The 16,412-nt window shown below is 35.3% G+C and overlaps 1 protein-coding gene across 1 annotated transcript in view; it reads right to left on the bottom strand.

Moving 5' to 3' along the window:
- Positions 1 to 4,627: 4,627 nt before the first annotated feature.
- The window catches only part of LOC124367327 (PC-esterase domain-containing protein 1B-like), a 59,581-nt gene continuing 47,796 nt past the window's right edge, over positions 4,628 to 16,412 (bottom strand). The window contains exons 2-4 of the mRNA XM_046824097.1: positions 10,664 to 10,919; positions 7,687 to 7,885; positions 4,628 to 4,662 (exon numbers count right to left, since the gene is read on the bottom strand). Coding sequence (XP_046680053.1) covers positions 4,628 to 4,662; positions 7,687 to 7,885; positions 10,664 to 10,919 — 490 coding nt within the window. The remainder of the gene's footprint in view (positions 4,663 to 7,686; positions 7,886 to 10,663; positions 10,920 to 16,412) is intronic.

The following is a 16,412-nucleotide window of genomic DNA, read 5'->3' as shown; positions in this document are numbered from 1 at the left end:
CCTTGAATTGGTCAGAACTTGCCTTGTGTACTGCAGTTACGTCAGATCTGACAGGGCTACTGTTTCTCGAGTTGGATACGGCTGGGCCAATGAGAAAACGCCGCGGATGTCCATCAGAAGGGGGGTGGAAAGGGAACTATAAAAACTGCCGGCTAATAATTTTCGCCCTTCTTTTGGTAAGTATCGTGAATTAAGTTGATAACAGTGCACTGTGTTTTAAAATTTTGTTCCGCGAGGGATTTTGAGGAAAAACTAAACTTATAGAAACTACAGAGCAATCTGCATAACTGATTCTTGATGAACAATAAAGTACAATAGAATCAAACAAGTTACATTTGGTTCAAACTTGCCTGAAAAGTGAATTAAAATTTAACTTTGTTAATAACTTTGATTGAATTTTGGAAATTTAGTAATTTATTAATATTTAATTGTAACTGTTGTATTGCGAATTATTAATAGGAAATTAATTGAATTTTAATAACTGTTTGAGAGAGTTGTACCTGAATTGCAAAGACTTGAAAGTTAAGGTACAACTAGTGGAAATAGAAGTTTGATTTTTATTTTTGAACTAGCTGACCCGGCGAACTTTGTCCCGCCTTAAAGGCAATATCACATGATCACATTTTTTACTTTTTAAATTAGGATACTTGTAAATAAAAAAATATAATTATTCAATGATTCTTTATTTGCCATTTATTGTAGCACCTTGTGATAAACTACATTTTTTGTTTTTTTATTAGGCGCGAAAACAAATAACGCGGATGGTCTTCCGACCCGTGGACATGCCACATTTAATTGGCCATGGGAAAAACATGGATGTTTGAGATTAAGACCACAAACTTTCAACGATTGGCCTTGTGACTTATTTACAGTCATGACGGATCGGAAATTGAAACCGTTTAAACTCAAATGGCATGTCGGGTGGGATCATCGGGATCCTCGGAATGAGAATTTCCTCACCTTTGAGTATTGTGGTATAAATCAAATTGTTCATCAATTTACTTACCACCAAACTTGTTCCGTTGCACAGTTTTGGTTGGTATAAGTTTTGAAGCATGATTACTACAAAACCAATATTTAGTTGTAAATTGTGCCAGGTACATCCAAGGAGTTTAAACATTCAATTGGATAGTTGGTGGCATCATCTTCATTTGTTACACAGTCAACAGATTTGAAAGAATGCAGTGTACCAATGATCTCATTCTGAATTATGTAGTTTAAGTCATCTACATCTTTATTCTTAGCTGCCAAAATTGCTCGCTCACTCAACCATTCATTATTTTTGAGGTTAGTAATGATGTTTGGGAATACTTTGTTGATGAGTTCGTCTTTCGATGAGACAAAGTTACAGATATTCCGAGGAAATGAAATCAATCCGCTCGATTCGTCGACAGGTATTCGACCATTACCGATAGTCAACAATTACTCAGAGAAATCTTCAGCAGATTTATCGTTCAGCAATGCAACTCTCATGTTTGTTGTCAGCTGAAGTTTCCTAACATAGCGCCATAGATTCGATGATTTGAGGCAAGCGTTTATTCTGTCGGCAGCAATCGATCTGGGAATTACTGGCAATGTTTGGCGGAAATCGCCAGACAGTAAAATAGTTGCGCCTCCAAAACATGTTGAGTCATTACGTAGATTTTGCAATGTTAGGTTAACTGCTTCCAATGCACGTTTATGCGCTATTGTGCATTCGTCCCAGATGATGATCTTCGATTCTGATAAAACTTTCGCCATAGCGGAGCGCTTTGTAATGTTGCACGTTGGTTCTTCAATATATTGAAGATTTAACGGCAATTTTAATGCAGAATTTGCCGTACGACATCCTTCTAGCAATGTGGCTGCTATTCCAGAAGAAGCAACTGAAACTGCAATGTTGGATCTTGCACGAACAGTGGCTAAAACTACTGACATGAGGAATGTCTTACCAGTTCCACCATGTAAATATAAACCACCATTTCCATCATCAATTGCCTTCATTAATGTATCATAAACTTCCTTTTGTTGGGGGTTCATCAGGGGCACATTTGTTTGAACTACTAAATCTAATTCCTGGTGATCATATTCACGTTCCCATTCCAATTCTCGATTAAATGCGTCATTCATTTTACGATTTAGCGCTGGCATTCCTAACCTGACTAATAAACTACCACACATGAGATAACTCATGTCTTCGATCAAGAGCAAGGCCCGATTATGTATCTCCTCATTCATTTCAAGATCGTAATTTATTGAACTGACACGAATTTGATGTAAAATATCTTCTGCCATATTATCCTTGTATTTGTGCCACAGGTTACATGGGTTCGATGGAAAGCATGTCGAAATGATGATAGCAAATAATGTACGTATCTGACTTGGAGATACAGAGATAACTGCTTTGAATTGTAAAAAATTAAAATTTGATTTGTATTATCTGGATAGTAAAGTATATGCTTAACAATGATTGCAGAAACAGTTGAAACAAAATTTGCTGTTTCTCTTAAGCTTACTCTATGCTTTAAAACTATAAATGTAAAGAAATTTAAAATGGTAATTAAATGATATAAACATATATTTCTTTTGTTGCATTATATATGTTTACAAAGAACAGCTGATTCAATTTGAACAGGCCCTTTCACTTAATAACATATGTTTGCTGTAATGCATTTCTTATGGGTATTTCCGTAACTTTTAGAGACCAGTGGGGCGGAATCCTGAATCGGGAACGGGATAAAAAGTATTCTATGTGTTTCTCCCAGTTCTTAGCTACCTCCCTACCAATTTTCAGCCAAATCGGATCAGCCGTTCTTGACTTATAAATAGTGTAACTAACACGACTTTCTTTTATATATATAGATTTTGATTGAACTTAGTTATAAGTGAACATTTTAATTTTAGTTATATCCAAGTGATATTTGATTTTAATGTGAAAAATTTATTATTGTATTTCAGGATAGAGCTCTGATTTTTAGTTTTATATATTTTACTGAAGTTTATATTTCTTGCCAAAGGACCTTTTTAATATTAATAACCGGTTTGTCAATTCTTTGTGGAAAATAGAGTGATGAAAATTCTGAAACAATGAACTTCTTAATTTTTCAGTTGTAGTTAAAATAAATCCATTATTTTTATTAAGAACTGTGTTTTTTATTTAAGACAAACCAGATAATATTTAGTATTTAAAACTCTATTAATAAATTTTACTCGATATTCACTCGGAGATTACTAATCAAAAATATTTTATATCGTCTTGGGTGTCTGAGTATTAATATCTACAATCCAAGTCTTTATAAGTATACATTAAATATGATTACTCGATTATTGTTTCGTCATATAATACTCACAAACCAATAACTGCTGTAAAACAATACAATAGGAGTATAGTACGGTAACAAACGTAAAAATACAAGAACTCGCCCGTTAGGAGCTGGACCACTGGAAGAATAATAAGGGCTTTATAGTCCTGGAATTAATGATGTTGTACATAATAATTTAGGTACATTTTTTTCAAAACGCGATTATTGTTTCAACACATTTCTTATTTAGTCTTCTTTGTATGATATGCTTAAAGTTACTAAATAATAACCATTAAAAAAGTATAATTTGAAATATATTCAAAGTTTTAATGTTATTTTTACTCATAACGTATACACCTATTTTTTACAAAATTCTGAAGGTACGAGTATATTAACTTAAAATTGAAGTATAAAAGTTAATTAATAAGTAATTACAACAAGTTTGGCAGTCCTGGCTATAGGCTAGTAGTTTTTACATAACTGGTGCCAATATATGACAATATTAACATTTGGGTAAAGGAGGCAACAGTGTTCCCCTTAAACAAACTGCATATAAACTGAATTTGATGCAGAAGATTTTAATTATCCCAGTATAAGCTAGAAAACTAGTACTGTTGATTGGTGATGGAGTGATTTTATTATAAACTTTAGACACTCTGACCGTCCCCTAAACAACGTAATATAATATTTTATAACCTAATATATTAAACATTTTCTGGGGGCCCCTCTACTTATCTGGCTGTGTTTCCATATTCCCAAATCAAAGGTGTACCGTACATCCCCCAGAGGATGCTGCTCCGTAAAACAGAGCTAACGTGTTTCTCTTGAATCAGAAGCACTTTAAAACATTCACGAAAGAGTACAAATATGAAGATGTATCCTTATAACAATCTTCGTGGTACTCGACATATCGGCTCTACAGGTATACACGAAGGTTCCCAAGCTAAATCGTCACTATTTTTGACATAAGATACAATAGTGTGCAGTTTTATGTCCAAAGATATTTTTAAAGACAGTTGCACACATGACTTTTAACACAGCATTGAATAGAGGAATAGTTTTTGTTGCATCATTAAAAAAAGTTCATACCAGTCTACTGTAACATTCAACCTAATATCTAAGGTATGTCTAGTATAGTATAGTACTTTAAAAATAATATTACTGTAATCGTATCACAGATCATATAATGTATCGACTCGACGGCAGGTGGGCCACACCTATAGATAAGATTGCGTGCACTTAGATGACATAACCTTCTTACTTCGGTAAAGGTGTTTTATGAAGGATCGCGTTTCCTGTAGTAGCTGCCACGAGTATAACCCAATCTTTTCGCGCCTGCGCACTAACTAAGCTTCAATTAGCTGTTTCTTGGCTGCTGGTCCTTAAAACAGAACTCACACCAGTCTACTGTAACATTCAACCTTATATCTACGATGTGCCTTGTAGATTAAAGTATTTTAAATCTGATATTACTATTATCGTATTACAGATAGGCTAATTATTGTAAAGTAACGTTGAAGGATATCGAAGTACTTTTAATACGAACACTCAGCGAAAAACAAATAACCGATATTGCTGGTTGAATATATGTAAAACGTGTAATACTAGGATTTCCGCTTACTAATTTTTGTACAGATAATTAGTTGGAAAACTTGTAATAGGTGTGCAGGTAGACTCGCAGTAAGAAGTGTGCAGTTGAAAGTTTACCGAGATCAACACGGTCCTGTTCGGGACACGTTTTTACAGCTGCCACCGTCGTATAATGAGCCAGGCTTCACTTGATTCCAGAGTGGCTTTTGCGATATAAATGTTTAAGTATACAAGAGTAAACTTAATTTCCCCAAGTGGCATAATATAGGATTATAAACAATCCAAAATTGTATTATAAACACAATAATTAAGAACTCAAATAAAATGTATGTTTACATTCACGTGCTCTGAGGTTCCTAATCTTGACTTAACCGCAATGTTCATTATGTAAAAGAACCAACCTAACTTATCAATTATCAATTATAAGAAATATTAATAATTCTTGAACTTGAAATGATGTTGATAAAATTGACTGAATGAGTTTATTGAATATCATTGTGAAAACATAATAAGTATTCCCGTTCGGATTGAGTCGGAACATTGTTAACACAATTACAATTTTCGGATACTGAGAATACTGTTGCCATGTTGGCAAGCCGTCTTCAATCAGCAGATTTAAAACCGAACTGACCTTTTGTGATGATGGCTTATCGTAGTGAAACCATAATATTTTAAGGTTTTAGTATTGCGTCAATAAATTTTCGACGAGGTGTTAATCGGGCAACCAGGATATTAAACATGAGACGGCTTCTTAAGCCCAGGACAAAAATCATAGGGATAATTGTTCACAATATTTGAAAACTTGTTTATTTATATACATGAAACTATGTTGGGTTACTAACACCATTTAAAATTCAAGAATAGCAGGGATGGATATAATGATCTATGATTTGTTGTATTCGTCTCCGCCATGAATAGCGGAACAACTATGTAAATATCGTAAAGGTTTAAAGGAAAAAATTGGGTAAATATAAAGATAAAGTTTTTTATATAATAGTATGTATTGAAAGAACCTGTTAAATGTTTTCATTAGTCCGTGTAAATAATGTTTTATGTCAACACGACCATATATTTAATTGATTTAACCATTCATTTCCATTTGTTTATATTTGTAATCTTCACAGCATATAGTAGTTACAATACTTGTTATTTCAACATTGTCTGTAACCACTGGAGTAAGAAAACGTCCAGATAAGAACACTGTCATTTTTAGTAAAAATATTAAGTTTGCTGTTCTTGGTACAGACATGAAATACAAAATTAATATATTACATTTGCTACAAGTTTAATAACTGTTATAAAACCCACCTTAATTACCTTTTCACAGAAGTAGGCGTTTCAGACCGGTGTATGCATATTGATCAGGGAAACAAGGCAAAATCAACTATGGTATGAAACATACTGAGATCGATGTAAGATTCACTGGCCACAAATTAATACTTTTTGACATATTTTCGTGATAGTGGCAAGAAGGAAAACCTAACATTGGGTCGGAAATATTACTCAATAGAACCAAAAATGCCTAAATATGAGCGCAAACATTTGAAACTGAATGCGAAGCAGTACAGTCAGCTGACTCGCTGACTATGTACATTACCAATAAGTTACCATATTATATTACATTTTCTGACACTATTTTTCCTATTACCATTTTATTTCCTCCACAGGGTACGTAATACTCAGATTTAAAATATAATAGTTAAACATTTCTTTGATATGTAATAGCTTCTTTCTGCAACTGCTGGGATGAAAACTTGTATTATGACAGATTAGTTAGCCTGATGCCTGAAAGTCATTGCAACCTATGGACACCTTTATTCTCTTACCACATCCTTTAAGAATGGTTGTTTATTTTAACTCCGGATGGCACCTAAAGCCAATTGTAACTGTATTAGAGAAGCTAACTCGAGATTGTTAAAAGTATTTCAAATATGCGGATAAATATTGCAAGAACCTGCAATTCGAAATCACCAGATTCCTATACCACGATTGTGTTTTAAGAGCTCTTCTCACAATAAAACGTTATTAATTTAAAACACTCCATAATTTTTTTATTCCCTATTATATAGTATATTTTTAATTTTAAAAACCTAATGTTATCTCAATAGCCATAATATCATAACAGAAATGCGTATTTAAGATTGCTTTAAAGTATGACTTAAGTTTGTTGTAAATCTTATACATATATAGTGTATAAAAATACTTCCTCTAAATGCCGCAGTATATAATTTATTCTTACTCCATTTCTTAAAACGCTGTGAATACCTTTTTTGTAGACTTGTTACGAAACGGAAACTGATTAAGTGTAGTGCATTATTTCTTAGAACTGCGAGAGGATACACAATCTCGTTACGCTAAGCCTTTGTCTGGGAAAGATAGCAGGAGCTCGACTCGATGTGTACACAGAAAGCGAGATTATTAGTTTGTTTTAGCAGGCTTTCCTGTTAACAATTGATTGTCTGAAGGGACTATTTTTGGATGAAGGAATTAGAGGGTATGAGGAAATATGAGGAATTACCAGGAGTGTTTAAATTGTAATAATGAAATTATACTTTTTGCAGTTACTAGACTGCTATGTTTTTGTCTTAATATGTTTAAGGTAATGGTTTTGAATAAAAAGTATGGCTTAAACAATGTAACAAAATTCAAAGATGTAAAACTAATTAGTGTTAGTTTTATATATAATTCATACGTACTGTAAACTAGGATTAATAATTGAGGGTTAGTTTTATTATTTCTTAATAGAAAATTTCAAAAAGTATATGTTCAAACAATATGTTCAAAGATATTTCAAAGCAATATATTTTGCATGCACCTTTAGTGGCGTCGTCACAAGATATAGTCGGCATCGGGGGCTCTGGAGTCAGCTGTAGAGAGTCTGTTCGCGGTGACGGTGACGGCGGCGGCGGCAGTGTCGGTGGCGGAGGCGGCGGTAGTGACGGTGACAGTGACGGTGGCGGCGGCGGCGGCAGCAGCGGTGGGACGGCAGTGCGGGTTTCAGGAGCAACCTCAGCCTTCAAATCAAATCAAAGCGTTTAATTGCAGTTGACAATATACATTGCAAAGCAAACGTCAATTTTCATGTCTAAATTTTTTCCATTCATCCCACATCAAGGCCACATTTTAACTTACAACATTCAAACATTCACTCCCCATTCATTCCATGCCAATTACGCCCACTTTCGGCGCTGGAGTCAGTTTCCTCATCGCGTGGTCTCCCAGTTGAATGCCAGAAACTCATCAACACTGTAGAAAGCGTTTGACGCCAGGCAGAGTTTGATACGAGTTTTTAACACCTTGGGCGTTGAGGCATTTTTAATTTTGTTTGGCAATCTGTTTATAAAATGAACACCTGCCTGCGAAGGCAAATTTTCATAAACCACCGTTCTGTGCATTCCCGAACGGTAGTTATCTCTGCCTCTTGTCTCATATTCATGTATGTCTCGTCCTCTAGTTAAGGCACATTTAGACAAACAATGTAAGGTTGTTTCTAAGATGTAGAGACATGGCAAAGTTAACAGTTGCAAATTTTTAAACGCTGTCCTGCACGACTCTCTGAAGTTTTAATTAGCGATAATGCGAATTGCTTTTTTTGTAATTTGAAAACTCTCATAAAATGGTTGTTTGCACAGGCTCCCCACAAAACGATTCCATACGAAAGGTGGGGATAAATTAGCCCGTAGTACGCCGTAATCAGTACCTGACTTGGGCAGTATTTTGTCAAAGATCTTAAGACATAAACTCCGGAGGATAATTTGGCACAAACATAATCAATGTGACTTTTCCATGTCAATCCTCGATCAAGGTGTATTCCAAGGAACTTTGAAGAATAGACTTCTTCCAATAATGTATCTGCAACCATAACAGCAGGACCTCTTTCAATATCTATAGAGCGCATTGAAAAGTTTAGGAAATTTGATTTTGATGAGTTTATTTTAAGATTGAGGCTATTGAAATGTTGGACACAATTGTTAAGGTCAACAAAGGTCTGTATTTCTAAATTTTGTTTTGTACCTCCTCTAAAACAGAGAGTCGTGTCATCTGCGTACTGCGCAAGCTTTCCATGCAGTAGTGATGATTCAATGTCATTAACATATATCAGGAAAAGAATTGGGCTGAGTATGGATCCCTGGGGAACTCCATATCTCAGAGCAGTAGGTTTTGAAATTTGATTCGAAATTTGGACGACCTGTGTTCTATGGTTTAGGAATAAACTAATCCATAAAATTGGCACGCCTCGAATGCCGTGGGATTCTAATTTGTCAAGCAGTGTTTTGTGGTCTACACAGTCAAATGCTTTTGAAAGGTCAATAAATACACTTAATGTGTGATTATGACCTTCAATTCCCTCTACAACCATATCGACAAGATTCACTATAGCGTCAATTGTCGACTTTCCCTTTCTGAAACCAAATTGGTCGTCTGAAAGTTGGTTGTGTTTGTTTAAAAAATTTAGAATTCTTGACAAAAAAAGTTTTTAGAATATTTTGCTCAATAAAGGCAAAATAGAGACAGGCCGATAGTTATTTACTGAATTGGGGTTATCTTTCTTATGAATTGGATGCACTTTTGCCAATTTTAGGAGAGAGGGAAAGACTCCTGTTAGAAACGATAGATTAACTAATTTGGTCAGTGGCTTCACTATATGCTTTGAGCATTTTTTTATGAGCCACATTGACATAAAATTAATGTCATTAGACTTTTTGTTTGGAAGTTGTTGAATTATTTGATTAATCTCTTCCTCAAACATAGGAGCCAGCACCAATGAGGTTGCTGGGCTCTGTCTACGCCTGGGGTTTCCTTGTGGAAGTGATGAACGAGGATCTCGCCCACCAGCAACAGATGCAAAAAATCTATTAAACTCGCTAGCGACCTCTGAGGCATCACTCACAAGTTTATCCCCTATTTGGACTTTTATTTGATTATTTTCGCGACTTTTGTTGTTTATAATGTCCCAGACAGTTTTGGAAATGTTTTTGGAAAAAAGAATTAATTTAGAAACATCATATGCTTTCGCAGCAATGATTACATTCCTATAAGTTCTTTTGTAAACTCGAAAAAGGCTTTAAATTGTTCGTTAGTCGTGGTTCTATTGATTTCTGAAAAAAAAACTTTTTCCCTTGAAACAAGGATGCCTTTTGTAATCCAAGTATTTTGCGTCTTTTTTGTACCGATTTTAACTGTTTTAGTAGGACAACAGGTGTTGAAATGGAAATTTAAATATTCATTAAAAGTTTTAAACTGCTGTTCTACCGGTTGTATCGAATTTAGAAAATCCCATTTTTCTTTAGAAAGGGAGGCGTTGAGGAGAGCAATATTTCCAGGCCTTGTGTCTCTTATTGTTTTGGGAATTTTCGGTTCTTTTTTGAATAGTTTACCTCTGATAATAGTCTCTTGGCCATAGTGGTCAGAGATTGCTGTATTGACCACAGTCACTGCGACATCAGATATATTAGTAATAATGTTGTCAATAGCCGATTGAGTATTAGTGATTACTCTCGTTGGAGATTTCACCAACAGTTAAAGATCAAATGATCTTAGCAAAACGACTAAACGCTTGGTAGATGGGTGATTGTTGTTTAGTGCATCAACATTAAAATCACCCATCAGAATGTAATTTTTTTGTTTACCCAGGTCCGTAAATAAAGCTCTAAACTATAAAAGAAACCGCCTTCGTTTCCTGCAGGAGACCTGTATATTCCTACGACGACTAATTTTGATTTGTTTGTTTCAAGTTTGACCCCGAGTGCTTCAAAATGTTTTTCTGACGTTTCTTTGATTGTAAAGTTTGCCTTCTTGGCTGCAGCAGTCGAGGCGCTCAACCCGCCAGCCTCCACGATGGGTCTGGCCAGTTGCCATTTCCCTCTAGTGTGGAGATGCATCCCGTGCCTCGTGAAGTGCTTCCGCTGTAGTCTGTTCATATCTAGGACAGCGATGTGGTGCCTAGCAGCCAGTTCTTCTATATAAGCATTCACGAGGGCGGTGTGCTGGTTAATATCGAGCGTAGAGGACAAGTCGAGGCGACGGGGCAGCGTGGCGGCAATCAGCCTGTTGTGAGAAATAATATGCACATATACATATTTGCGAAGAAAGCGCATAAGTTCCAATGTGACCATATAGGATAGGAGTTATATCCTCGGAGAAGGAGTACTTGGGGCTGCTTGTAGGTGAGTCATCACGCAATACAATAGCGCAGGTACATTCCTCCTAATCATCCACCACAGCTCACCCCACCACAGCTCACCCCACCTTTCAGGTGTGTCATCACGTAATAAAATAGACAGGGGCATTTCTATCGATACTTCACGACCTCAGATCATATTCTAGATCGTCAAACTTTTTCGACATTTGTTGATGTTCATGAAAGGGGAAAAACTACCGATCGAAAATGCCCCTGCCCACTAGTGTGGCCTTTGGTGACGCATTCGGCGTCACCACGCACTTCTGGCGAAAAAATAAAAATATCCCTAAAGATAGTACCCAAATTAAAGCTCAGATCACGTGAGTGATTTGTGTGTAACAATTTTTATTTCTAAGAATATAGGGTAGAAAATATAGTACAGTGGAATTCTAAAATTATTAGAAATTTCAGGGTTGAAAACCATCACATGAAGTGTGATTAAGTCGAAATAAGAAACCTTGTCTAATGAACCGTAGGCGTAAATTTTTGCACGTGTGAATGGAATGGCCTGGAATTAATATATACTCTGGTCAAAAGAAGTGGGTTTCCTGGATATGCTGTTCAGCCTAGACAAACTCCAACTCAGTTATCATTAAAGATCCTCAGTAGTAAGGATTTTGTCAACAAATAACACTTCAGTTAATGAGAAAGCAATAGAAAATAGAGGAAGAGGAGTGAAGTTACATGCAGCCTTTATTTCTCTAAGCTACGTATCGAACGATTCAGGCACTTGTGTTGTTTGAATGTGTAGTAGGCATACTACTTTCATCGTGTCTGTGTGCAAACAAAGGTATACAACTAATTGAAAAGGCATTATACATTTCTCAGTTTTATGTTTAAAAAGGTAATACTGTATTATCTGAAAAAAGAACTAAATTTACTTTCATACCGTAAATATTATAAATATTATTTTCGCGTCAAATTGCTGGCACACAGCACACTTTATAGACTGTCAATTCCATGTTCACAGCAATTCCGAAAGTTGTTTCAATCCTGTCAGTTTTATAATTATCCATCTATAATTTGTTACATGGAATAAAACGCTCGTTGGTTTGCGATTACACACGGTTTAAGTGTTATAAATCGCATTAAACTAAATAGAATATTTAAAATTAATGTACGCATAAAGCCTATTATTACACCTTATAATAATACAAATATTAGATAGTATATATAACTTGTCAATGCTAAGTCCAACCGGCAGAACTGTTTAGCGGAACCTCAGAGTGCTGTCATACGAGGCAGAAGACGGCAGTAGATCGAGGATGGTCACCGCCGGAGCGGCGCAGGGGTCGATTCTCGGTCTTCACCTATGGAATGTACCTTACGATAGTTGCTGCACCTCGAGATGCCGCACGATGTGTTTTTAGTGGGGAAGCAAATGATGTAACCGCAGTCATTACTGCTAGGACTTCGGAGTTGGTCCAGTTACGCTTTAATCAGGTGATGATTCGGGAAATCTCTTGAATGAGAAGCCACAGACTCGACCTAGCGGCCGCTTAGATCTAGATCATCATGGTCACCCGACGGAGAATACACACTGTGATTCCCATAACTGTGGATTTCTTCAAGGTTCAGAGTACGTCAAAGTATCTCGGTTTGATACTCGATCGCCGTTTGCGGTGGTGTGAACACATCCAGATGGTGTGCAGCAATTAAGCAAGGGTTCTAACGCCAGCAGGTTGATGGGGTATGCAGGCGGATCTAGAACAAGCAAGAGACGACTTCTTATGTCCACCGTAAACGTTAAGCTTCTGTACAGTGTGGCGGATGCCATGAGAACAATATGTATATTGAGCACGTGCTGGGAATCATGCTTAGGATCGCCTGCGCGTAACACAGTGTGTCAGCTGCGTCGGCCATGTTTGTGGACGGAGTTATTACACTCGACCTGCTCGCTGTTGAGAAATGGGCGATCTTTTACCTTGCCTCCGAGCAGGGGTGAACAGAAGTGTTGGAAACAGCTAGGAGAGTATCCATGAAGGTTTGGCAGTAAAGATGGGTCGAGATTACCGACGGTCGTTGGACCTTTCGTCTCATCAGAGCCCTGAATGTACCGCAGCCACTGGGAGTTTAACTTATACCTGTGACAGTTCCTGACGGGCCACGACTACTTTATGAAGTACATTCACCGGATGGTGAAAGTCGGGTCCCCTTGGTGAGCATACTGCTCGGAAGACGATGATGACGCTTATATTTGTTGAGTGTGGCCGTTTCACCAAGCACAAGAGAATGCGTGTCTCCACTTTCGATGATGTCCCGGCAGAAAACGTGGTAGGGGCAATGCTGCGAAACGAGAACAGGTGGAAGAACGTTTATGCGTTCGTCCGCGTTGTTCTTCGCGTGAAAAGACAAGAGAGTTAGTTATCTGACTGATTCCTAGGCTCCCAGAAAGTGGTACGATTCTGTTAAGGCGCAAGACACGCAGCTAGGTATGAAGTAATCCTGAGAAAGGTTTCCGGTCTGGATCTCCGCGCCCCGTAGGGGGTTTAGTGTATATTCCCTGTATTGAACGGGGCGAGTCCTACACTCTGCTTATAAATGCATTTCCACTACGTAAAACAATTAGGTAGAATATGGAGAAATTAATGAGAAACAGTATACTGGCGTAAAGTTGATACATAATACAACTCAATTTACTTGAGTAGACTACATATCACAACGGACTTTATTTAACACTTGAATTTTCGTATAATTCTTATAATACATTGTAGAAGCCTGTACTAACAACGTCATTCTTTCTGGAACACCACAAAACCGATATGTCTTTTATTAAATGTAAGAAACAACAATTTTCTATTAAAAATGTCTAGGTTATCCAGTACTGCAATGTTAGTTGATAATTTATGACGATTTTATAACACTTTCCTTATTGCAGAATACTATTTGAAGAACGTTTTTAGAGATAATTTTAATAGATAATGTGTTTTTTTCGACTTCGTTTATGGTTTTTCCAAAAACGTTTATTTTATAATGAGGACAAGGTAAAGGAAGGTCTGGTTACAATAATAAAAACTCTCAACTTACCAATATTGCGACGAAAGAAATATGGTAATGAGCAGAAACAGCTTGTTATCCCGAGACTTCGATTTGGTGTGTCATTCTGGCACCTGGAGAATGTCCTCTTATAACGATGAGTTAAGTTATGGTTACTGTTATAGGACAACTATCCTTTATCTTACATATCATTCCATATCAACAGGGAATTATTTATATCTTAATTTAATAGTATATCATTTCAATATAACTGTATACAGTAAAAACTGTTAATAACACTAACAATAAAAATTAATATTTATCCTTTGAAAGTTTTATGCATTCATATGCTTTATGAAATAAATGATCCCTGTTTATCGTAGATGGTTATTAATAAATTGAATATCCGTTTCTAATAACGAGGAATTTGGTAATATTTTTATTATTATCCTGGTAATACCTTCCCTAAAAAATATAAACACACGGTTTCACAATTAAATTTGTTGTACGAATTAAACAGAAATGTAAATATCATCTAAGAGCTATTCTTATATTAAACTTATATAAATCATATTCATTATCACAAGAAACTATAAATTTATTGCTTTAATATGATGGCAACTTTTCATATATCATGGTATTATAATTAAGTGTTTGTACAACCGTGCATAATAATTGCTCAACCGTGAAACCTGAGGGAGACATAATAATACAAAACAACACATCATGCACGTATTTATAAAGGCTGAGCTATTACAAATATAATTTTACTTAAATAAAACAAATTGTTAAGACATTTGAAGGACAAACCAAAAAATACCACATTGTCATCGAAGATGTACGAAGGTTTATAATTTATAAATAACATATACTAAAAATCAACGCGCAACCCTACTTCAGCCCCTAACTATAGTTGGCTGCCATGAAAAATCTTTACAATGTGTGTTAAGAGTTAAGGCCTAATAAGTTTTAATTCTTTTTTCTAGGTTATCGGAAAATTAAACAAATATGGATTTTTTATAGGTTTCAACCCCTTTTCAACCCTAATGGATCTTTGATCTAAATGAAAATGCTTTTTGTTTTTATTCTAAAGTAATGAGACACGTGTGTATAAAACTTTATCACTCTAAGACATATAGAGTGTTTAAAATAGCAAAATAGTTATTTTAGGGGTTTCAACGCAATTTTTTCCCTTATGTGTGGTTGAACTTCATGAAAACATTTTCTTTTTCCTATGAGAGCACAAGATACTTGTATGCACACTCCTATCTATGGCATTGAGAAGTTGAAAAACAAAATAAAGACCTTTTAGGAGTTTCAACCTCATTTCAACCCACGTATATATTTGATCTATCTAAAAATATTACACTATTTCTATTAATGTAATGAAAATAACTAAAACCCTTTAATATTATTTTCATTACATTAATATAAATAGATAACCCTATAAGTGGAGTTAATAACATACACTATTTCTATTTGTCATGAGGCATACGTGTGCCAAATTCCAAATGTCTATGCTGTAGGTAAGTGAGAGCTTTGCCTTTTATATATAGAGGTTATATATAACAGTATAAAATAAGTGTATGTAACGTCTATCGATTGGAAAGGAAAGTTTCAAAACAGAACATTTTCAAACAATACTGATTTTGATTGTAGTATTTGAATCTTGATTTGCTTTAGTTATTCAAAGAACGAATTTTATGAACAAGTTTAAACTATTTTTAATACGAAATTATAAAAATGTGTATTTATTGTATACGATTTTTTTATATATAAGGAAAGTATGTACATTTTAAAGTAACTTTTTCGCTCGTATGTGTTGATTTCCTTCATACATTTTTAAAATTTGTAGTACCTAATGCTTTTATTGCCATATTTCATGAAGCTGCGTAATTGTAATTATTGTAAGTCAGTGTCCCACTGAATGCATTTTGTCCTATACGCACAATTAAAAAGTATTAATTCCTGTAACAGGTAAACCAGCACAGTTATAGAACTGTGAAATTACGGGCAGCTTGCAGCTGACATCTGACACGAGACTGTTGTGTGCGTTGCCATGTCGGAAAACCCTATTATAGACTTTTTTATATAATACATGTAGTTGTTAAAAATATAGGATTAATTGTGTTTACTTAGATGGTGATATATTCATAATACTCAATTAAAATATTATATACTCAAACCATTCACTAATATGTGACTAAATTCAAATAAAATGAAATTAAAAATTGTTCTCTTCTAAAATTAAAGTTATCAATAAAATATATCAAATTAAAATTATTCTCTAAGTTTTATTTTTCATCTTGTGCTAAAAGCAAACTGTGAGATTTGGTCCAGTTCCTGTTTTGTTTCAATTCATTTTTTTAAATAAAAATAAAACT

Source organism: Homalodisca vitripennis, chromosome 1, assembly GCF_021130785.1.
Source record: "Homalodisca vitripennis isolate AUS2020 chromosome 1, UT_GWSS_2.1, whole genome shotgun sequence".
Lineage (NCBI taxonomy): Eukaryota > Metazoa > Arthropoda > Insecta > Hemiptera > Cicadellidae > Homalodisca > Homalodisca vitripennis.
The sequence above is the reverse complement of the archived record's forward strand: the minus strand, read 5'-3'. Positions and strand labels throughout refer to the sequence as shown.